The sequence below is a fragment of the Agelaius phoeniceus genome, chromosome 4 (assembly GCF_051311805.1).
Source record: "Agelaius phoeniceus isolate bAgePho1 chromosome 4, bAgePho1.hap1, whole genome shotgun sequence".
NCBI classification, from domain to species: Eukaryota; Metazoa; Chordata; class Aves; order Passeriformes; family Icteridae; genus Agelaius; species Agelaius phoeniceus.
This window is the reverse complement of record NC_135268.1, coordinates 20,415,186-20,440,366: the sequence shown is the minus strand read 5'-3', so window position 1 is coordinate 20,440,366 and position 25,181 is coordinate 20,415,186. Positions and strand designations below refer to the sequence as shown.

General features: G+C 40.0%; 1 protein-coding gene and 1 long non-coding RNA gene across 2 annotated transcripts in view; one reads left to right on the top strand and one right to left on the bottom strand.

The window, feature by feature from the left end:
* Window positions 1-9,559, top strand: part of TECRL (trans-2,3-enoyl-CoA reductase like) — a 57,662-nt gene extending 48,103 nt beyond the window's left edge. Inside the window, exons 7-12 of the mRNA XM_054633664.2 lie at window positions 959-1,031; window positions 2,806-2,849; window positions 6,422-6,479; window positions 7,368-7,453; window positions 7,870-7,915; window positions 9,031-9,559. Of these exons, the coding sequence (XP_054489639.2) occupies window positions 959-1,031; window positions 2,806-2,849; window positions 6,422-6,479; window positions 7,368-7,453; window positions 7,870-7,915; window positions 9,031-9,158 (435 nt within the window). The 3' untranslated portion in view covers window positions 9,159-9,559. The remainder of the gene's footprint in view (window positions 1-958; window positions 1,032-2,805; window positions 2,850-6,421; window positions 6,480-7,367; window positions 7,454-7,869; window positions 7,916-9,030) is intronic.
* The window catches only part of LOC143693938 (uncharacterized), a 350,836-nt gene that overhangs the window by 41,496 nt on the left and 284,159 nt on the right, over window positions 1-25,181 (bottom strand). The gene's annotated exons all lie outside the window — the stretch shown is intronic.

Sequence of the window (25,181 nt, the reverse complement as noted above, 5' to 3'; positions counted from 1 at the left end):
AATACAGATAACAGGATGGATTTCAGGACCATGTCTCCAAGGACATAAATTGAAATCAATGTCCATTTTTGCTCCTGCATGTAAATGTCCACTTTGACTCATTCACCCAAGGGGCTGATTGTCAAGTCCAGGTTATTTTTATGACTCAGTACTATTTTATGGTGATTGCTGCTGCTGCAACATCTAGCAGTGTTGACAGAAATCATACTGCTTCCTTGGTGCAGTATAAATACAGAGCAAGAAACAGCCTTGTGCTAGGGAGTGAAAATCAAATTACAAGTAGGAAAAAAACATTCTCCTTCTATAGATGGAGGCCTCAGGCAGGAAGATACTGAGCTGGCCAGGTCTTCTCTCTTCCAAAGCCTCCTGAATTTCAACAGTGTGTCATTACTCACAGGCCTTCTTTTCTTTTATTTTACACACTCTGTCTTGGCCATTTTGTACCACCCCTCCATCCCATTTAGTGTGATGTAAAGACCCTCCCTTTAAACATTTAGGATTCTGGTGAAGGAGATTAACACGTGGCTACGATACAGGGCTTTACTTTTACTCTTTCTTGTTTTGTGTGGTTTAGTGTTCTGTTTGTCTTGCTCTATCTTGCTTGGAAATGCTGAATTTCAGGTACAGTAACAGCTCAGCTGTATTAAGCAGCCCTAGTCTTTTAATAGCACTGCTCATAGAAATGTAATCTTCAGCAGTAAAATCAAAAAAGGAGACCAGTGCCAATTCCTACCACAGGAATAAAACAACACAATAATAAAAAAATCTACACTGTATCCCAAATTTATTTTTTACTGGCTTCACAGCATCTTAGAAAGGTATACATTCTAAGGCTCACCAGCAACTGCAAAGCCTTTCAATGGTCACCCAGGTTTTGCACTTGGCAGAATTTATACTTTGAAAGTTACAGTTTGCACTTCCTTATTGCCCTTTCAAAAAAATTGTCTGTCTGTTCCAGGGCTGTGCCTTTTACTGGGGATTCACATCCTGGATTGCATACTACATCAACCACCCACGGTACACGCCGCCATGTAGGTATGGGTAGGACACAAAACTGACAAACTCGCTCTGAAAAAGTCCTTGCCGTGTAACCTGAAGTTCTCCAAAATCAAGAAATGGGTCCCACATTAAATCATATGACTGATCCAGCCAGAAATTAGTCTTTGCTCCCTGTCAGGAGGAAGATGGTTGTGTTGGAAGCAACTCTGCTTTGTGCCACTGAATGTTCGTGCCTGTTCAGCAATGGTCAGTTGCTGTCCAGTTTATGAACAGGACATTTTGGACAAGCAGAGAAAACACAAAGATCAATATATTTTGCTCCTCTTCACAACATTTCTATTAAAGAAGGCAGGAGAGAAATGGAACTGGTTGCATTTTCTCAGAGGAGATATTTACTTGCTAAAGATACATCCTTTTCATGAAAATTAGGGTTCTGGTTTTTTTTTTCCCCCTGAGAAACCAGTAAAAATCCATCACATACTGCTGATAACACAAAGATTATTTTTTAAAAATTTTTGGATTTCATCCATCATTTTGTTCCCTCTCATCATATTTTATTTTTGCACTGCTGTTTCTTCATGATTTTTTTCTGTTTTCTCTGTGCACTTTTGCTTCTTTTGAGAATAATTGGCACAGGTTTTATATTCTGCTACTTTACTTTCCTTGTTATACCTTAGTCTTTCTTTTCCTCTGTATCTCAGATTTATATATGAACTTCGGGGAAAAAGCGTTTCCTTTGCCATTTTTATTTACAGTTAGTTAAATTGCTAAGTTTTTTCAATCAAAAATTTCTCCTAGATGACACTTGCTTTTCTTTCAAACTAGCACAAAAGTTGTATTTCAAAATGATGTGATTCATTGAATGACAGTTGAATTTGGTGTGGCTTTAACAGCAATGCTGCAAACAATGCAGAAACCTCCCTAGATGCAGTTTTTAGTAGTCTGGGCTATCAAATCAATAAGTGCAGCTTCTTTATAGGGGAAACTCTTTGTTCAAGACACAAAAGAGGAAGCATCCAGAAGAAATATTTCTAATTGCCTGCCACTGCCTTAAAATGCCTTTGGCACCACAGAGGGGTCCTGTGCCAGCCAGGAGAAAGGAGTTCTCAAAAGTAAAGGCCTGATGAGACATGGCCAAGGCAAGTGAGGTATGTACACAGGATTTGGGTCCCCCAGCCATTAGGGGGTAAACCAAGGTTTACCTGGGAATTGTAAACCTTTGGAGATGAACATGGCAGAGACCTGGACTGGTTTGGGGACAACCAGAAAAAGGAGGGGGCAGCCAGATGGCAAGTAAAATTTACAAATATTAAATTCATTTCTTGCATGACTGTGAAGCAGGTAGTGGCTGTGTAGTAAAGCCTCACTATTGCCTCACTACTAAAGAAATAAGAAGGTAATGGATAGGTTATAAATTGAGTTTTCTGCTTCTGGAAGTAGAAGGGTCTATGGATAAGGCTGCAATTCTCAGCCTCATTTTGGCACTGACCTTCATGCCACTCCCCTCCTTGCCTTTTTAAGGGATCCACCACCAGCTGCTTTGACAAAACACTTGGATATATGAAGCTGGCAAATACTAAAAAAAGTTGGCTGAAAACTGCCTTGAGATCAGTGGTGTAAAACTGGCATTTCTAGAGTGCTGTTACTGGTTGTATTGTCTTCATATTGTGTGTGATAATATCCAATCTCTCTGCAGAGTCTGTCAGGAAAGAAGCATTTCTGCTGCTCAGCACTAGATTAATTTCATCCATAGCAAACCATGTGCATACCGTAAAATGCAATTTATAATTTCATTCTGTTTTCTAGCATTTGGCCACAAACAAGTTTCTTACGCTGCTCTTGCTTTTCTGGTATGTACAAAAATGAAGTTTTTTTTATGATGATGGAATAGGATTAACTCACAATTTAACAAAATGCAGTAATGCTTCTGTGCATTTGTGTGTATAAATGTATATAAGTCCATGTGCACAGCCTTGTGTACTTTGACTGGATCTATTCAGGTTTCTCAGTCAGGAAGTATCCTACTAATATTTATGTACACAGAGTTTAAACTGAAGTACTGTATTTGAGAGCTGTGAGAACATTATCAGCATGATTACTACTGGTAATTGTGTTAGAACACTAATATTTAGACAGACTGAACCTTGTCATTTTTAAAACGCTGAAGAATTATGTATCAAGCAGACTTTGCAATAGTTCAGTGTACCCTGAACAACTTACATCAACAGCTATTAAAAATTATATAAAAACCCCCTGCCAGATTGGGAAAAACCAATTTGGGATAAACCAAGGGAAAGTGTAGCTGATGAAGGATGGCTGAGACTACCCAACCTGCTGTTTGAACATAACTTTATAGTGAGCCAGAGGCTTGGTAAGAAGCTCTCATGGAAATGTATATCCTCTCTGTCCTCTGGAACTGCTGAGCCAGAGCCAAAGCATCCTCTTTGAAAATCAGATACAGATCAGTTTCCAGAAATATGACAGGGTGATGGGACAACAATATGTTTAGGCTCCTTCAGGTGAACACTGTTCAGAAAAACATCCATAAACTCATTAGCAATATTTAAATGCTTTTGTAAATTGGGACCCTTAAAGGTCACAGTTTTGGCAGTGTAGGTCTCTGGGTCTGTCCATGCAGTTCTTGGCTTTTCTTGCTCTTACAAGGTACAGCAAAGACAAGAAAAATACCTCTGTGAAGAAGTTCACACACTCCATGATGCTCTAGAGCCAAAAGCAGTAGCCCAGTACTGCAGACAGGAGGCTGTGACACTGGCAGCCAGCAGTACACCCAGACCCTTGCTGTGTGCACCCTTCCCAGGCTCAGGGTGTTTGAATCCAAGCAAACTGCTTGCCTGAATATTCAGTGCTGCCAGCAAAACTAGTCCTCATCAAAATCTCTGCTTAGAGAAAGCCTCCTTTTCCTTTGAAACATCCTTCCCTGCATCAATGGAATGTGCCCTGCAAGGAAAATGCTGCCATCAAGCAAAGGGATGAGTCCTGTTGGGGGTGTTTGCTATAAAGTATGTCAATCCCCTTAAGGTCTGCATCAACACCTGGTCTAGACTCTGAATTCTTATAGCTCTTTTGAGAACTCCCTACCCATGGAAACTCAAGACCTGTCCCTTTGAGATCTTGTGTTGGTAGATTCCCAGACAAAGAATTTAAAACATGAACATACAAAATAATATAATTTGAGCTGTTCTCACAGGTTTCTAAAACATATGAATAAAATATTTGGAAGATTTCTTTTTTTACCCTCTTTTAAGTCTTGTCTTTATTACACATCCTGATTTAAGTGTATACATCTGCAGCTGCTGTAAACAACAGTACTGAGTAATATGAAGAATTTCTGCAGGTCGTCCTAGAAGATTCTCATGTTTAGAGAAATTAAGCTTTGCAGGGATGCTTTTCTCATAGGGTATACTGGAATATAAAGAGGGGAAACAGTGTCTAGGCTTCAATATTTTACAGCTGTAAATAGCTTCAGCTTTTTCTCTGCTGTTTCCTGCTGCCCCATATTTCATATATGATCAACTGAGGACTAGCTTAAATTTAGCATGGAGAACATTAATAGTCACATGTCTAAAGAGGAACATAAGAGTTAATCACAGCAGAATGCAGCTGAAGAGTCAAAGGTAAGCCAATAAAAATCCCTGCAGAAATGCCTTTAGCTTGTTTTACTTAGAGTTAGTCGGGGTTAATTATAGTGTGTGAATATCTCTTGCTCTACAATACTATAGGCATCTCATTAGCAATAGAGTTTTACAAAACCACTTCTAACCACAAAACCTATTTCTTTAAAATAATAGCAATCAGAAAAAAACAAATCACGTTCCCAGCTCATAATTGGAAGTAGGTAAATTAACATTACGTCCATTGCTATGCTTAGAGTTATAGCTTCTGATATGGTATTTTATAATGGAATTTCATTTTCTGGCTATTTAGTGTTTTACATCTGGTATTTATAGTAGAGGATTGTCAGTTAGTTGGAATTAAAAGAATTTAAAAGGACAGCAGGACTTGAACTGTAACTACCTACTCATGCAGAATAACAGCTAATAACAGATCTATTTATGAATAAACCTGATTTAAATCTTCCAAACAAACCCCACAAACATCTCTGTCAAAAAGGGGAAAATTCTTCAAAAATTCTTCTATCTACAATGTTCTTTCAGGTAATAGCACATTTCAATATAAAATGAAATTACATATTTCTTTCAATTAGCTTTAAAAAAAATTTGTTATGGATGACTTTCAGAACTGACTTAAAAATGACAGTTGAAGTTCTTCCTTGTTGTATTAATTTTGTGACTTCACACTTTTAACATCTCTAGCTTTTAACATTTTCCTTTTTATTTTAATTTCTTAAAAAATTTTGACCCTTGCAAGATATAGAATGATAACTTATATAAGAAAATGCAACTTTTTAATGCTGCATTTTTTCAATTTGAGAGCATAAATCAGTCTTTACATCCAGAAATTAATAAAAAAGTTCAATTCAGCCTGAGCTTGCACTGTATACACAACTTCAGTTTTCTTCACAGAGTAGGGGAAAAATGAAAACCATAAAATTACATAGTTGTGATGACAGGTTATCTTCTTCAGGAATTTAAACTGATTTTCCTACCAGTTCCCATTTTAAATATGGGCAAATATTGATTTTCATTCTTCAGCAGTCATAACTGATGAAGTACTGAAAGCCTGAAGCAAATCTGAAATCAGCCTGTGCTGCAGGCTGTATAACCAAATGGAGAGAAATGGTACTGCTACCAAAGGTTGGAAATACCTAAATGTTAGAGACCAGCTTTGAGAAGTTGGTTATGGCTGGAAATGGCACAACCAGAGAGTTCCAGAACCAGTAATAGGACTGGCTCCCTTCCTTTATCAATCCCTGACTACTGGCCATTCAATTAGTCTGCCTTTTAGAGATTTCTGTTTTTTAATCATCCTTTTTTCCCTTTCTGTTCTGCTGCACACCTTTGAAAGCATGTGTAGGAAGAAGGGTAGGGACATTAACCAGTGACATCTTTACAAAACCAGAGGTCAGCTTTTCACCTGCTTCTTTGCAGCTTGGATTAAATCCAGAAAGAAACCAAGAAGAGCATCTTGATGGATTCCTTAGAACCAGGGAATCTCCCCAGGACCAAACACGTTGCACGTGCTGGGCACGGGAACCCCACTGAAGGCCTGGCTGCACAGAGCTCAGTGGAGATGTGCCAGGGGCTTTCACCCCAGGCTGCTGTACCCACGGTGTTCACTGGACACTTGTGTGTGTGACAGAGATCACAGGCTGTTGTTTGGAATACCTATCTCCTGGATATAGAGACTGAGTTGTAACGGGGAGGGTTCTGGCTATGCGCTGCACACAGTTGCCACAGCCTTTTAGGCACACGACTGAAAATATGTTTTTAATGTCTTGCAGATGTGTGAAGCTGGAAATCACTTTATCAACGTAGCTTTAGCTCACCAAACCAATTCAGGTCTGTCTTTGTTTCCTGTTCCTTAACCTATCCATCTTCTGCTGCTGTACAGTAATTTATGTACCTACAGCCATTGAATAAAGAAAGATGAAGTAGTAACCATGCCATTGGTCTAACACCTTCAAAACTTGTGACAGGGAAACATTAGCAACACTGCTGTTGTTTCAAAACCTATAACAAATTTATCTTAATTAGACACAACTGCAATTTAAATATGGATTTAAGTGCTGAAGTTCTTTAAAGCATGCTGGTGACTGACATCAATGCATTTAATTTTAAATAAGTCTCAAAAACTTCCAAACCATATTGCAGAGTTTTTAGACACATTCATCTCAGGCAAAGATGTACATGCATATATTCAAATACACAGAGACAGACTCATGAATACTTACACAGTATATATATGTGCTCTTAACAGGTTGGGGTTTCTGCATTTTTGTGTCATGAGAATAAAGTTTATGCAATATATACCGGAAAGTAAAATATGTTTCCAGACACTAATAGTGTAATTTCCCCACTAGAACACTCTATTAAAGAAAATACCACAGTATGATCAACCTCACACACAGAAGTCAATTTCTGTTCTGGAATGTTTTCATGCACTGTGGTTAGGAAACTGCTTATGTTATTTCTTGCAAGGGGCTTAATTCAGCTTAAAAGCAGAAAGAGCCAAAAAATTGATTTAAGTTCTTTCTCACTGGGATAAATACAGCTTTTGCTACCTCAAAAGATTTCACTGAAACTTTTCTAACAGGTTGTACCCTGAGAGGATTGGCCCAGGGGATTGCTGTTACATAGGCAGGCTGTGGTTAGGCTCAGTTCCCCTCTCCCCGGACTGAAACTGGTTCTGAATTTCCCCACCCTTTCTTTTTTTTTGCCTTTCACAAGGAAATAGAACCTGTTTTCCAAGTCCAACCTACAACCCCTTCACGTGGCTCTTCCTGCTGGTATCCTGTCCCAACTATACATATGAGGTACATGACTTTCTTCTGCTTATGCAAAGGGTAGGGGGGTGCTGTTTCAGCCTTTGTCTGCAGAAAGTCTGCAACACCTCCACGCAGTTTCCTCCGCACATCCATCCTCGTGTTTCGTATGTCAGAGTCTGCTTGCTCCCACAAACATTTCTCCACCAGACCCTCCTCTTCCCTCACATCCCTACCACATGGACTTTTGTCTGTGTTTCCTTCCACCACAGTCTCCCCAGTGATTTAAAGATTTACCACCCATCTCTTCACTCCACCCAGCACACTGGGGGGTTAATTTCTTACTATTTTTCCTCTTCCATTTCCAGTACAAGTACCACTCTCTTTTTCCATGGGGAGCTTTTGAAAACTTGCCATTTTGCTTTACATAAAATATAGAACTAACTGTGCCTTTTTCTTTGCAACAGGCTGGGTCTTGGATTAGTTTCACGGTGATGACACAAACTCTGCCAGGTAAGTTTGAAACAGAATGAAGACAGCATTTAAAAGTGTTTGTGGAAGAGAATTCTAGAAATCTAAGATTTGCCAAAAAAGTTTATAGTATATGAAATATTGCCATCAAATTTGTCATATGAGATAAACCTCCAAGATGCTCGGAAGAGCAGCCTGCTTAGTGGAATTTGAGACTCTTCCTCAGTACTTTGCTGCATCCTTAGAAGACCTAAACATTCACAAAAATATGGTGCCTGGAACTGAGCTATCCAAAACATTCAGGTTTTAAATTATTTTTCCATTTCAAAACAGAAACCTATAAAAACTGCTGGTAAGAAGTAGCCCCACATGGCTTACAAATGGAAAAGAATGAATTTCAAAAGTGGGTTAAACTGCATCATGCAAAAAATAAATTGAAATTTTGTTTGAAAAGATGAAACATGCTTGTGTTTTAGGCTTTGATATGAAAATTATCTGAAAGTCTGGGGACAATGGAGGGCTGTCCCTACAGTGGCAGGAGCAGAAACATACACAGCACACTCATCCTTGCTGTAATTGTCCCAGACATAGCTTGACTGGACACCAAATGGATGTTTCTGATTAACCACCTCCACATTAATCAAAGGATAATGAATTTGCAAAATGCAAATGCAGTAAAATGATCCCCTGTTTGGTGCCTGTTTGTTGGATCTGGCAGCTACTGCCTACTTGCTTTAGGGCTGAGCTCTCCTTCTACACAGCAGGGAGATGGAGCACAGCTCCCTGTCATGGTTGAGAGCCAGAGGTAGATACAAAGAAGTGTTGTAGTTCAGAAGCAAACTAGAAATATGGTCGAGGGAGGTCATGAGTTGAGACAGCACCATGGCCAAGGATGCCTTGTGATATATGGATTTAGGGTGAAGTCAGAGGTGCTAGAGGGTGTGTCTAACAAATGTGAAGATCATCTGTGTGAATTCTGAGTTGAGGCTGAGCCTTGGGCTATTGTATATCAGCAACTGCCAGGCTGAGAGGAACTGCTGTGTTGTCTCTGCCCACAGAAGAGACTGCAAATATTTCCATAAACCCTACTGCATCTCCAGAAACAGGCACTGAAAGAACCCATGTGATCCTTTTCTTTAAATCTTTTTCCCTGCTAGTTGGCATCTTTGCTTTCCTGATGGTCATCCAGATGTCTCTGTGGGCCCAGAAGAAACACAAGCTCTATCTGAAGAGATTTTATCCAGAAGTGAGAAGAAAAGCAGCTATGATTCCCATCATCTTCTGAGATTGTCACCAGAGTTGGAGCCTAAGTGTACACTTGAAGAGCCAACTCAGAGTAAATGAGCCATTTCATCCAGGAACTAAGTGGATCAGAGGAAAAACTACTGGATATCTTTTTCAGGAAATTAACAGTTCAAGATGAAGAGGTTTTAATTAAATGCAAAAATTTAGCTCTTGAATTCTTGGTTCCTGCTAAAAGATATGATTTAATTAGATTTTCTGTAATGGAGCTAATTGAAAAGGGACAGGAAAATTGCTTATATTGAATGCTAGATATTTAGCTGGTATAAATGGGCACCGATGCTGCTAAAATTAATGAACACGACTCGTCTGCCACATTCAGGTATGGTAATTTTAAGGTTCAGTGTTAGATGTTGAGGACAGTCTTGGATTTTTTTCATCATAAGATGTTTCACAGCCTTATTTTTATTAAACTGCACAGAAAAAGCACATTCTGCCTCAGCTCCTCTAAAGCATCACATCAAAGGATGACCACTATGCTGTGAACACTGTTTAGTCTAGCTTCACTAAGTTTTTTTTTTTTTTTTTAAATCAAATCTCATAGCAAATTGTTTAATACAAATTGGCTTAAATTGCTCACTGCAAAGAGGACTGTCTTTCTTTTATTTTTAGGCAGGCAGATCAGCCCCACAATCCCACAAGGGGACTGTTTGTGATCGCTTCCCATCTTGTAACTAATTTGAGGCATAACCTTGGGTACATCATTGAGGCTCACTTCCCTTTCTCACACTGAACAGTCTGGAAATAGCAGAAAACCTTCTGCACTAACAAGTGTGTTAAGATCCCCTTGTTCAGTGCCTGACTGCATCCAGACACCATTCACCTTACTTGTATGAAGCAGTGTTAAATCCTTGGGCACAAGGTGAAACAGAGTGTGGCTCATTATCAAACAGGAAAGAGATGCCAAATGCATTTCAGTCCATATCTGAACTGCCTCAGGTGGACACTGCTGACAGGCTTCAGCTCCCCTTCACCTTGGCCAGGCTCTATCTGCTACTTTGCTTTCCAGGACATTATTTTTTAAGGGATTCTCTGGGCTAGTTATTCAAGTCCTGGAAATACTGAGTAGCTCTCTTTGCAAATCAGTGGCACCCATGTCATGCAGGAGCACAATTTTAGTTAGGCAGAGCAAAAGAACCAGAACTGCTTCAGCAGGTATTAGGATATGAAGAGTTAGGGCATTGAGTCCAGCTTTCATTCTATTTCTGTTGCACATTTATCAATACCTTTTGGTGCCCTTAGGCTGGTGAAAAAAATCTTGCCTAAAGAATTTTATAATCATTAGAGAAACACTGGAGTACACCAGCAAGGCAGGCAGTTTGTCTCCTAAAGGTGCTGTTATCTTTGCTCCAGCTCAAGTGTTCTAACAAAGTTAATTTGCCTGGTAAATTGAGTTCACATCCCTCTTCTAATGTCTAACTTGCAACACTTATCCTATTAGCCACTGTAACTCAGTTTCATCTTTGTAATGTAAATACATCACTTTCCACATTTTTTAACTTGCAACCTGTGAAATAAAATTTTTATTCCTCTCAATGGACAACCCTAATCAAAGTGAATATATCCAGTTCTCCGACCCAGACTGCTAATAAAGATCTATTTTTGAAAAATTATTTTCTGTACTCTTTATTCAAATACTTAACCACAATATTCTTAAAACTCTTTTTTTTTTCCAGACAATGTTAGATGTGTGAATAAAGGCGGTTGTCTGGTTTTTTTAAAATCCAGCTACTGCAAGTCTCTTCCCTTCGTGTGTATTAAGTGTCTTATTTTAGCAATCTTAAAGTTTTAAAATAGTCCATGCAGGAGAGTAACTTATTAAAATCAATTACTTATCTATTAATCTTTTTATTGCAATAGTTTCAGCTTTAAGTCTGTTCAAGGCGTGTTTCCAGTGGGATTCCAATTGCTAGGAACACAGTTCCTATTCAATAGTTAGCTTAGGTGGAAGAAATACTTCTAGAATTGTTAACTCCCTGTTTATTAGTTGGTTATTCAGTACATAGGGTAAGGGGAAAAAGAGTTTTGGCTCCTGAAGTAAATGACTGAAGTGTTAAAGTAAGGTAAAAAGTAAAGTAAAGAGTGAGAGCAAACACTAGGTAAGAACAAATGAAGATACATTGCAGAAGGCTGTCTCAGATAAACATGATAGATATTTTGAGCTTCACCAGTGGGGTGTTGATGAGCTAAAACTGCTCTGAACAGTGTTAAATGGCCTCACAAATAGCAATAAATCTAACTTCCTGCACCTTTACCTTCCTACACATCCTCCTCTGATTTTTCAGGGCAGGTTCCATGCAATTAGAAAATGTAAGTTAACTTCCTGGAATTGGGTGTATATTCTGCTTAAAAAACCCCAAAAAACGTTTATAAAAATCACCAGTCTTGGTTTTAATAAAAGTTTCAGAGGCCTTGCTTATAGACAAAAAAAAAAAAGAGCCAAACAAAGAAAAGAAATCCAGACAGTTAAAAAAAAATTACTGTATAAAAATATCAACAGTGATTTCAGCCCACAAGCACCATGCACATTTTCAACCAAAACAGTTGTCTTCACACAAACATTTTAATGAGGAAGTTTCTCATAATTGTGCTGGTTACCTGGAGAAAAATGCCTCATTAAGCTCTATATATCCAGGTCTTTCTCCTATGAGGGGCTGATGAGGAAGTAAGTGGTTAACTCCAAATTCCTTCGTCTGTGTTTTCTCTTAAGTGCAGACCTCACTTCCCAGAGCCACCAGTGGAAGGAAGGTATGGGCAAGGCCACCCCACTACCAGAATCCCACCACGCTTCAAGGTCAGAGGAAGTCAACCTCCAATAAGAGCCATAACAGCTCACAGAGGCAAATCACTACATTCCTCACAAAAGGGAGGAGGGCAGGAGCACTGGGCAGCAGGAAAATCAAGTGGTTGAAGCTGGAAACATGTTCTGGTTGGCCATGAGGAGCTGCTACACACCAATGTATGTGGCAGTTCCTGCTTAACCCTCTCCAGGAGGGATACCATCGGAACCAAGAGACCACAAATAAAGCAAGATACAGGGACTAGACAGCAGTTTGGTCAGGAAATGTAAAAACAAACCAGATGGAGGATGAATAGATCCTTCCTGGCCTGCCCAGTAAGGACTGTGTGAGTGGAATTGCCAGTGGGACCAAAGTATGGTCCCAAAATAATACCTGTTCCACACAGAGAGATTGCTCAACTTCCAGGTCTTTCCACGTTCACCCTACAGCTTACAACTGGGATTTTGCTGGAACTCTCCACATGGATGAGTCCCATCTGTCCCAAATTATTCCTAAAACATTCAGATTAAGGAGTCTAAAGTTAAGCCTTCAGATACACAGCTCTACATTTCTGTGGCTTGTTCTTGCCATAAAATGCCAACCTGGAAAAGAGCAGGCACCAGCTCAGGCTTTCTGGTGGTGCAGGGAGGCGTTGTGATGGGGAACTGACGTGGCAGATGCTTCTATACACAACTTGGCAGCCTATATTTGGATTAACCCAGTTTGAAAAAGCCCTTAAGACCCAGCCATATGTTTGTCTTATAAGATGGTTACCACATCCTCGCAGCTGACAGGAAAATGATCTCTGTGATTTCATCTTTCCATAGGGAAAGTGGAGCTCAAAAGGACACTGAAAGCAGGAGAAGTGAATAAAGGCAGATGGTCATCCTTTTTTAAAGTTGCTATTATCATCAAAATATCTTGTACTTTGCATTGTTTTGTATAAAGTAATTGACTCCAAATTGGCTTTTATCACACTAGGAACTGAGATAAAACAGCCTGTTATCAAAGCAGTTCTCTGAAAGAGAGCCTGCAGTGTTAACTAAAAATAATAAAATAAAAATCACTGAATGTGAAGACTTCTAAAGCACACTATAAGAGGAAAAAAGCTATAGGAAGGCAAGGGACTATTTATCTATTTATAGGTTTAACAAGTGTTGCTGAACTAAAAATTAATTCAAACCATAAAAAGCTTTTCAGCAAGCTAATATTTTTCACATGATGCTTTATTGGCTTTTCCTTTTCTATATTTTCCTAGGCACAAGTGCTGCCTACAAGTGATATTCCTTGTCATTAACATTCATGGAAGCTTTTAGAGAAACACACTCTATGCCTATCCCAGTGTTCAATAAATAAATGTAGATGAAGAGTTGTGCTGTCACTGAACACAGATTAGTACCTATATGAACAATATTTTTTTATGAAAGGTCTATTTTATCATAGGTGAGTGCACAGAGGCTGCTGTACAGCTACAATTAAAGGTGATTTTCACATCACACATGTTTAGCATCACAGAAGAATGTTTATGTTAATGGTCTCTGCACATCCTTCAGCCACCTGTGACTCAGACTTACAACTCTTTCTGCAGGTGTCAGCTCCAAGACCTGAACTGTTCCATGCCTTTATCATGGTCCTGATGTTTGGTTATTCACCTGTGTAGCACACCAGAGACTGCCTTTCACCCAGTTCTTCCCTGAGAGGACATTTGAGAACACATTTATTTTTCCATCTTGTCCAACTGGACAAACAGCCGTCCAGTGTTGGTCACTGTGTGACTGAAATAATCTGTGTTGAATTTCCTTGGAACGTAATAGTCAATCTAAAGCCACTTTATCAAAAGAAAAGACAAGATAATGGGTCCTGAAATATGTATGCTTAGGTTAAAAAAAAAATCTGCCACATGTTAACACCTCCACAATGCCCAGGCTTCTGTCGTCTACCTGCTTTTATGTAACTTCTGAAGCCTTTGAAAACTCAGGAACCAAGTATGAGCAAATCATTTATAGTTAAAAGAAATATGATAAGGCTATTCAATAATACTAATGAATTCCATATTTAAAAAAGCAAACTTCACATCTTTTGTCAAAGAAATCTGATTGTTAGCCAGTTTTTTCCTAACACATAGTATTATTCCTGTGAAAAAGTAATACAGCTCTATGACTGATTCCTTTCAGTATTGTGAGTACCTGGTCATACTCAATGGGAAAAGGCTTTTGTTTCAAAATTGCAGGTTTCACCATATGGGGACTCTTCTAAAGCGCTACAAGACAGGATCCAAAGAAAACAGACCACCACATCAATCATTTTTAAAACTCTAATTCATACTGAAAAGCTGATGAATTTTCAGTTGATTGATGAAACTGTGACACTAAGTTACAAAAGAAACAAATACTGAAAAAGGTGTCCCTTTCCTCAAGGTAAGAATAGGGAAAAAAGGGTACTTTTAATTTTTTCTATTAATATTATGAGGCCATTTCCAAGGTTCTAGGGCATCTTTGCAGAAGGAGACATTGATTAGAGATCTGGAAGGACGAGAATGGGGTTGCACTGTCCTTTTAGGGATTAGCAGTTATGTCTTTTTTTGAAAGAAATTTCACTCTTTCTGACAACCGAGCTTGACAGAAATGGATTAAAGATGACACATCTCCAATATTGTATCTGATGAAAAACAAAGCACCTATTCTTGAACCAACAGGGAATTTTTGTCACATATACACACACACTCTTCCACCCTCTGGTTTATGTCATCTCTTTGCAGAGGGTGCTTTGCATTGGAGTTGTAAGCCTGTCATTCAAACTCTTAATTACTTGCTTTTAGAGCTTTGATATACACAATTATGTCACAGGAAAACCCCTTCATTTCAAAACACTGAAGATGTAGAGTCTTTTATATACTGTTAACCAATTCCAGCCCTGTTGCCCCATATATGCATTAATACTTTGCTGCCATTTTTAGATATCCTTCCAATGTGAAGCACAATGTTCATCTATATTCAGAGACTTGCCAAACATCCCACCTGAATCCAGTTGCAAGCAGTGAGCTTAGTCTTGAAGCAGTGAGCTGCAATACCTGGCACTATCTGAGCCCTAGCTTCAAAATGCTTCTCCTTGCTTCCTTTGCTCTAAACCTCTGAAGGGCTGGAGCTACTCAGGCATTTCTCTCTGCAAAAGCAGAGGTTTAATTCTTCCAGGTCTGCATTAGTATCTTGTTATGAAATTGTAAATTTGTAACAATAGAAACAGCAACACTCTCCCCTATGTTTGACACATTTTCCTATTTATTAGGCTCTAGCAGGTAAAAGGAAGACAGATATTGTGCTTTTACAGATACAGGGACAAACTCAACAGGGCTATGGTAATTTGAGAACTACTTCTACTTCAGTCAGGCTTCTGCTCAGGGGCTCAGCACCTTGGGCACCTCCCCCAGGAAAGGGCAGTGCAATAAAGATTTCCTGAAGTCTAATAAAGGTGATCTTGATTATGGATAAAGAATGAAATAAAGAGATAATATATTTGATCACATGCAAATATTTGCTGGAAGCTGTATCTCAAACACTTTTGCACTTGGCCTGGAAATCTCAATTTTAGAATAATTGTCACTCAAACACATGACAGTAATGCAAGTTACACAGCATGAGCTGCTACTGGATCACAGAATCACAGAAGATGCTGAATCAGAACATGCTGAATTGGAAGGGACCCATCAGAATCATCAAGTCTGACTCTGAGCCCTGCCCAGGACACCCCAGGAATCCCACCCTGATATCTGGCCTGATAGCCAGATCCTTAGGCACACACAAGACTTTGACTGAGGGTGTGAGAGTGTGTGAGCTTTGCAGAGGGCATTCAGCAGTCATACACAGGAGTTAAAGTCCCCATAGACTGCCCCACCCCAGTGCTGGTGGTTCTGAATCCATGATGGACCAAAGCCCATCTCAGCCACTCCCTCTCAGAGTTCCTTTGCTGATGGCCCTGGCCCTGACAGGCAGCTTGAGAAGTTTCACAAGCCCTTTTTGAATTGCTAGAGTGTCACAGATATGACAGGAGATGTGCTACAAGTGCAAGGCCAGGATGCTGAAGCCAAATGCAAGATGTGCTTGGCCATCTAAATAAGTAGCCTACTTTTTCATCCTTTCTCGGGTTTCTGTGGTTGAGATGACCCCCGAGGTATTAAAAAGTCTTTTTTTTCCCAGCTCTGCAACTGAAGAAGAAGTCAAGATTTGTCAGTTCTGCTCTCCAAGGTTGTTTATTTTCTCCCACCTGTTACATTCTTTCTTTGACCTGGTGAGATCTGTCCAGCTGATCGGGGTGTGGCACAGCGCCTGCCCTTGGGGTGGTGTTAACTTTTTATACTGTGAACTGCATGTACTTTATTTACAATAATTTTCCAATACCTATCACCTACGTTAGACAGTTTGTCTCTACTCTAAACCAATCCAGAAGTGTCACCATCACAGCAGAAGATGGAGGACAAGAAGAAGGAGAAGAAGGACAGGACACACCCAGATTCCTCCATCTTGCTTCTTGAACCCCCATTCTAAAACCCCAAAATTCTACTTTTTCACCCTGTGACAAACTAACTATCATTCTACTTAAACTCTTGTGGATTGTAAATCTTCACACAAAGTTGGTAATTTTTCCCAGGGGCTAAAATCGAAGGCACAGGTGTTTTTGACTCTGTGCTAAAGTCTCTGAGCCCCCTGCCAGGGTCTTGAATCACCCAGGGCAGCCAGAGGAATGTCCTGGATCCCGACAATCCTTGAGCAAGCAATTGATGTTTGCTGCTCATTCCTTGGGCAGTTCTTTTAGTCCTTCCCAGCCTGTTTCATTCAGGCACACATCTGACTCGCTCTCAGTGGCAGAGGACTGCCCAGACCAACAGAAGGGAGGACAGCACCCCCTGCCATCAAGCACTCAGAAAAATGACTACTGCTATTTACTGGCAAACAGCTCATGCTAGAGCATTAAATCTGGCCATGTGTAAGGCAGTATGGGGCAAGCTTGCCTATGGCACTTCTGGGGCCTTGGGACTGCAGATGCATGTATCATTCAAAAAGAATACCTAAACAAGTAAAAGGAAATACCTTGTGTAATTACACTGTTCTGAGATAATTAGATGCAAATAATGCATTATAAAACATGTGGACAAGACCCCCAGTTCTCAGCAGCTCTTCAAGCAGTCACTTTTTAGATATCATTGAGCAAACAGAAATAAAATCAAATCCTTCAGTGCCCACAGATGTAGAGTTGACATACACAATCAATAGGCAGTTACAAAGAGAGAAAAACTGCAGGAGTTTTCTTATTTGAGATAAGGAGCAGGGGGAGGAATTTTGCTTTGCACCCCCCCAGTTTCAGCAGAAAAAAAATTTTCTCTCTCTTTCAGAGAAAATAAAATTGATTCATTGGTTACAGCGCAAGGAGATGAGCATCTCCAGCAGAAATTAAGGGCACAAAGAAGGTCACAATACATAAAATTTCAAGCAGCAGCAGACAGAGCTGGCTAAACTGACTGCCATTTTAACTGCAGTCGTTGATAAAATGGTCACATTAAGAGGCAGCTGAAGGATGGTCAAAAGGTTAAGCCAGGCAGGCTGGTAGAGAAAACATAAAAAACGTCCTCTGCCACAAGAAATGTCTGCAGATGGGGCTTCTCCTGCTGCTGTCCTCATGGGGAGGAGGGTGGGAAACTCAGGGCAAGTAGGGGTCCTGCTGATGTCTTGATCTCAAGTAGGACTTGTCATCTGAAGCCAACAAAGGTTAGTGGTACCAAAAGCCAGGCCTAGAATTTCTATTATTTCTAGAGCTTCTAATGATTTTCCCTGCAACGTTTTCTCTCCATCTCATTTTCCTTCATCCCCAGAGGATATACTATATGCCTTTATGTTGCAGCAAAATATTCTACAGCTGTAAGTAAAGAAAGCCATCTGTTCTTTGAAAATAAAATGTCTCAGCTAGGATTTTTTGGGTTAGGGTTTTTTTTTTTTTTCAATTAATACAACCAATTTATCAGGTTACTTGTATGTCACACACAGCTGAAATATTAAGCATTTCAGCATAAGCTAGGAAAAAAAAAAGTTCAGTCAATCTAAAGATCACTGCTTTTCTCCCTTCTGATTTTTGATTTGCAAGAAGGGTTGAATATTTATGTTTACACCAGGAATAAAAATGTATTACTTCCCAATGTGAGCCTGCTTTCCAAATCTTCTTTTTAGGAATGAGTTGCTCAGTGTGCTTCTTTCTCTAAAAGCAAGAACCATTTCCTTGCTAATTACTGTAAATTACAAGTGCAAGGGGCAGCATTCTCTTGTTTTCTGAGGAAAAAAACCCATGTGGGCTGAATGCTGCAAACTGGAAAACGTACCATTCGATTTCCCCAGCAGAAACAAACCCTAACTGCTCTCTACATGGGAGTTTGACAGCCTGAACTGTGAGTGAACCAAACCTGATGCTTCAGACCACTGAAAAGTCAAAAGAGCAGCAGGAAAATTCAGCTTGCTGCCAAGGGGGAAAAATCTGGAAAGCTCTGATCTTCTATTTAACAATAGAAGAACATTCTACATTCTACAGAACAATAGAATATGTAACATGGCACAGGAGTATGAGGGGAAAAAGTCTTTGCCATAACTGAGAAGCTTTGTACCCCCAAATTTTTGCTCCCAGGGACAAGCAGGTGGTGAGATGGGTCAGGCATTTCCCCATGCCTCACCTGGGGGTTCAGCCCCAAGAGGCTCCTTGTAGGGTCACCAGTGTGCATGGCTCCACAAGTGCCTCAGGGGAAAAAGGGCTGAAGGCACCAGAGACACCAAAATGCCCCTCTACTGAGTAGGCAAGCCTTTTCACTCCAGGAGAGGTGATATCCTTGAAACTCTGCCCCATCCCTCACATTCCTGCGCCACTCATGGTGCATTCCTCCAAAACAAAAGGTGCCCACAGTTGCAGATGGCCATTGTAATCTCCCTGAATGGCACAAATAAAATAGATGGATGCAAGCAGACTAATGATCTACCCTAGGATAGTTGGTTATGATGCATCGGAAAGAACAGCTGGCTGTCAGCAACATATTTATCAGGAATTTAAAAGACAACAACAGCCATATAATCCAGAGGATTTAATGACAGAGTGGAATGAATGCTGAATGAGTGCTCCTTTCGATAAACTCACAAACATTTGGGCGATGCAACAGTGATTTATATTCTTCTGGGAGAAATAAACAAATTAAGGATTTCACAGCCTTGTGGAGACCAGATTTTGTAAATGTGAATTTCTGTGTACTTTCAGATTAACTTTGTCTCTCTTGGTATTAGTGGAAAACAAACCATGGCATTTTCAACTTGCTAGAAACTCCAATCTTTTGCTATTCAGCTTGCTTGTTATTCTGCCCTCCTTAAATCAAGTAAGGAATGTTAGTTGCTCACTCAAAATGTATTGTGGAACAGAATTTTGTACCTGATCTATAATGAAACCATACTAAAATTTTACCTTTATGAATGTCAAAAATGTTTTAGCAAAAGTTCAATTCTTACACTGTCAAAATGTTTCTTTACAGCAAATCACTCGAATTCATGAGGCAGAGTATGAAAGTTGCATTTAAAAATTACTAATCATTCAAACTAATACCAATAGGCAGTACTATTGATGGATAAATAAAACTATGAGGAAAAAAACTGTGTCAAGCAGGATGATGCAGTAGTGCTGCACAGAGCACTGCTTGTTCTCAACTCAATAAACCCAAGCATGCATAAGTTACTCCCTCCATGTGCACCCTCCAGCCAAGCAAACCATGGAAACCAGGGAGTCTGAGGGTAGAGAGAAGCCCTTTGGTAAGGCAGCACTGAGGGAGAGAATGATGAATTGCCACTGAATTTTGGCCATCAGGTATGGCATATCAGAGGGCTCTAAAGCAGAAGTAAGAAAACTCCTGTCCCACCCTGTGGGTGCTGTTAGGATTTGAAGTGCATCCCATATGGATCCTGTCATTAGATCAGAGAATTTCAGAAGGAGAATTTCTCCTTCTGAATTTGTGACTTGGTGTGGGGCATGACACTGCCCAGATGGCTCTCAATAGTCTACTGCATACAACATAACATTACAAATAAGACATTGCCAACATCACGATAGTGGATCCTGCTATTTACTGACAAAATCCTTTTCTTCTTAGCATAAGATACTGTTGCTGTCTTTTGTTGAAGTCCTTACTGAAATGCAACTCCCTTCATCTTGCCTGATCATCAGAGCTTCAAAATTTCAGCTGCAAACATGCATCATTTTCACTGTTCTTAAGAAGGTTATTCTGTACCCTAACTGCTACCTGCATTGTTATTAATCTGCAATTCATGAGCTTTCAGAGCTCTCTGGTTGCCATCCTGAGCCAAGACAATCACACACATACTTAACCCCAAGCAGACTGCAAGTCTCACACAAATCAATGGGCTAAGACTCCTGCAACCCTCAGTGCCTGAAATTTAATGCTGAAAGCAGTATCCAAACCCTTCTCCTGCCCACAGTATTCAGCTGTACAGAAAGGACATTGTTTTAGCACTCGCTAAAAGTTCATGAGCTCAGCAGGGGAATAGTTTTTCAAGTTCACCAAGATACCTATTTCTCTTTCTGATTGCTGAAAGAAGCAATGGTCCATATTTCCCACCACAGGCTCTGTTCCTCCAGGCAACCCACAGTCTCTTCCTGTTTCCCATATACGGACCCACTGTTGCTTATTAGTTGATACATTAGCACTTGACTCAAAGATCAGGAGATCATTATAATAGATTCTGTAAGCAAAAATATAAAGGAAAACAATCCTTTACTCCCATCTGAACATGAGGAGAAAAGGCAAATAATGCATCCAGGTATAGGGGTGATAAGTCTTGAGTTATGGAGGATGACGTGGAAAGAAAAAAATCTTCTAGATTTTCATTACCAACTCATTTGAGATAAACTGTAGGAACGATAATTTCTTGGAGGGGAAACGAACTTTGTACAGTTAAGTCTTTGCTGCCAAGAGCAAAAGATAAGAATGACCTTTGCTTTTAATGTATTTGTCTTTCCATATCCATTATAGACAGTGAACCCAGTCTATTAGCACCATTGGTCTAACACTAAAAGTCAATTTGATTTAACCATACTTGCTGGCACTGCAAACTGCCTGACTATCACTCAATTAGAAAAGAGACATTAGCTCAGGTGTTGCATAGGATCTAACTGCTCTTTCACCTCTGTAATGTACCTGAGATTCCTCTTTAATTCAGTGTTCTGCAATCAGCCGGCTCTAAATCAATCCAGCATTGTCAAAAGCATATGGGATCAAATGAAAATGCAAAATTTAAAATACAAATAACCACTGAAGGTAGATTTTAAATGCTAGTGCCGTATCATTATGGCAAAGTTGATATCATTTGCAGCAACATTAAAGCAAGTGTTATTAAGAGAAAATGAAGCATTTGTCAATGAGTGTTTTTAGTGTCATTAGAGGTCTTAGAATTAACACACTTGCAATATTTTGACTAAAACAAGCTCACTCAAAGGCTCTTTTTAGCATATTAGCATCTTGTTAGACTTTGAGGATGATTCAGATCTTCCTTCCTCTACTAATAAAGGAAGAAATTAAATTCCAGCCAGCACATTACAAAACTGTGGAAGTGTACTATTTGCTGTTGCATGTACTCAAAATACAAAGATCAGCCTTTTTTTGGCTGGGAAATATAAAATTTTATTTTCAGGGTCCCAAAAGGAAATATGAGCCAAGTTCTGATATCCCCAGTCATTACTGAGGAATTTTTTTATTATATTAATTACCCATTATCTTTTATAGGGCCATTTCTTCAGTGAGAATGCACCAGCTGAGATTAGAGGTCTGCCTCCACCATCATAAAGTTAAAACAAGCTGTGAATATCACAGATGGGCATACATTTATTGTGAGAGAATTTTTTGAATATTCAATTTCAGGAGAAAACTTGTGAAAACCAGTCTGAGTTCTTTGCAGAGTCCTCATGAATATATTCCTCTGTCTCATCTCCAAGCACCTATAGTGTCTTGTCTATGTGGATATCTCAGTGCAGGAACACGCATGGAAAACCCCACACACTGCACGCTGTGCCAAGAAGGATAGATTCCCCCCTGCAGGAACAGACATCTGGATTTTACTCCCCATCACTGGTGTCTCAGCACCTTTCCTGGACCAGCCCAAATCCTTGATTTTCTCACCCTCTTTAATACAATGCTTCTTTACAGAGCTGCCTCAAAAAGGATGGCATTTCTGCAGTACACTGCAGAGGGACATTCTCACCACAGGTTTAAAAGCAGATTTAAAAGTTAATGTCCAGGTCTGGCTGCTCATCTTCTGGGGTTCTAATAAAAGCCCATGTTGCACCCAGACTACCCCTTTACCAAACCCTAGAAATGGAAGTGTGGTGTCAGGGAAAGGGGTCACGAGCCCAAGAGAGGTTTAGGGCACAGCTGTGGGCAGCCTACCTGGTGTTAACCAAGGTATACACCCTTAACCCTTGCATGCATTCACTAAGTTACAAAAACTATGAAATAAGTAAAATTGTGCAGAAATGCATGTTGGGCAGCTCTACCTTACTGAGTGTCATCCTTTTCAGCTGAAGAAGGTCTGACTCTGTGGCTTTATTGCTCAATTATGAAGTTAATCAAAGAACTAATTGAGCTTGGTCTGCTTGGTCTTTGGAGCCTTTTCTTATGGATTAGCTTTTATTAGAGCTAACAGAGGACATGAGGAAGGCTGTAAAGGGCAAGGAGATGATAAGCCTAATATGTGAGAGGAATGATAGTTGTATGTCATATTTGTGCAGACAAAATTGGGTTCTGGGAAGGAATATGACAGATCCATATACCTTTTCAAGACCTATAACCTGCATGGCATTTGAAACCTTTCTTGCAGTGTTCTGCCATCTCAAGTGTTCATTTCTTTAACTGTGCTTTTCTAGCCTCTTTGCAGCAAACCAGTGCCTCATGGGAGTGAGGGGTTGTGTCCGTCTGTCATTGTGACAAGTAAAGACTGTCCCTCTTACAACAAAGTGATCTCAAGGAGAAAACCTAAGTATCAATGTGATATTAAAGATCTGCATCTACAACAGCATTTACAGAAAGAGAAAAACTAAGACAGAAGGGGCCAAGCAGTAATATAGACTGTACAGAAGAAGGATGATTTCTTAAAGATGTCGCTCAAAGTGAATTTGCTTTGTTGGATGTGGGCTTCAAAATGAAGGCACATGATTAAGTTATGTGAAAAAAGAGCAATGAGTTATAGTTCCTGACATTTTTGTGCTATTTTTCTCTAACACTAATGTGGAGAAAAATATTGTTCTACACTTCAGAGCAATCAGAATACTTTATCTTTTAAAACTGTTTTGGAGAGCGCATATTCTGCAAATGTCTTAGCTCATACTGGATAATGACGAGTAAATGAAACAGAATTTCATGCTTTCTAAAATGTAAATATAAGGAGGCGTTCTTTTCTCTTCCTAGTGATCATCCTATGCTACAATTACCTTCCTTTTGGCTGTCTAAATAATATTCTCTTGATGAAAGGAAAGTGCTTATGCGAACTTCTATCACATGGTTACAAAGGAAGAAAATATCTTATTTAATGCACAACAGCCAGAATTCAAAGGGAAAGAGTTGAAATTGAAGATGGTCCCTTACTGTGGGATTTTTGCTCATCTTTGGTCTGGTATAAGACAAGAGCTACCAACTGGGAAATACCCAATTAGTGCAAAGTTCGGAGTCAGGTGTTTGGGCACACACATTCACCTCCAAAGGCTGATGCAATACAAGCCATTTTGGTGCCCCCAATTTTCTCCTTCCAGGAGATAAGAGTATGATCTTCCACAGAAGGCAACCTGGGGAAACACTGACTGAAGTTTAGGGGGCAGTGTTTGCCAGCTCTGTGCAAAAATAAAAACTAAAGTGAACACAGGTGAAGGATGGTTGAAAAAATGGTGAGTTTATCTCTCGAGAGTGAGCTGTGGGTTTGTCTTACAGAGCTTAGCAAAGCTGAGAGAGATGTGACTGAGCTCTGGTGTGTGCCTAACTGGGATGAGACAGCACAGCCATCTGTGATGGCAGCAGACAGAATTCAATTGATCCTTCGCTGCCCTATTTTTCCACGTTCATTTTCTTGGGGGGATTATCATCTACAGAAACTATTCTGCTTTGTGTTCTAGGATGCTATTGAAGCTCTCAAATAAATATAGGGATGCCTATGGGTAAGAATCAAGGGGAAGGCCAACAAGGCTGACATCCTACTGGGAGTCTGTTATCGTCCACCCAGCCCGGAAGAAGAGGTGGACCTATTCTGTAAGCATCTGGAGAATGTTTCAGGATCACCAGCCTTTGTTCTTCTTAACCTACCAGACATCTGCTGGGAACTTAAAACAGCAGAAAAGAGGCAGTCCAGGAAGTTCTTAGAGTGTGTGGAGGACAATTTTTTGTCACAGCTGGTGAGCAAGCCCATCAGGGGAGGGACTGTGTTACACCTGCTGTTTGCAAACAGAGATGGGCTGGTGGGAGATGAGGTGGTTGGAGGCCACTTGGGGCACAGTGATCATGAAATTATGGAGTTCTTGATATTTGGTGAAATCAGGAGGAATATCACTAAGATTTGTACACTGGAATTACATAGGGCAGACTTTGGCCTATTTAGGAGACTTATTCAGAGAGTTCCATGGGAAGCAGCCCTTAAAAACAAAGGAGTCCAGGAAAGGTGGGCATGCTTCAAAACAGAGATCTTGAGGGCACAGGAACAGACTGTCCCTTGTGGTCAGGTGGGGGTCGGTCTCTTTCACCAGGCAGCAACTGACAGAACCAGAGGACACAGTCCAACCTATATTTCCCTTTACCAAGGGAAATATAGGTTAGATATTAGGAAAAAGTTTTTTATGGAAAGAGTGATAGAGTACTGGAATTATCTGCCTGGGAGGTGGTGGAGTCACCATCCCTGGATGCATTTAAAAAAAAAGATTGGATGTGGCACTCAATGCCATGGTTTAGTTGAGATGTTAGGGCAGGGTTGGACTCGATGGTCTTGAAGGTCTCTTCCAACCTAGTGATTCTGTGCCTCAGCAGGGCAAGTGCCTGCCTTGGTGAAACAAAGCCTTTGGATTTTGGACCCAGTCACATGCCCTGTACAGGATAAGAGTATGCATACCTCAACCTATATGATTCCCCTAAAGTCAAAATCTCTGTGCAGTACAAAACAGTGGTT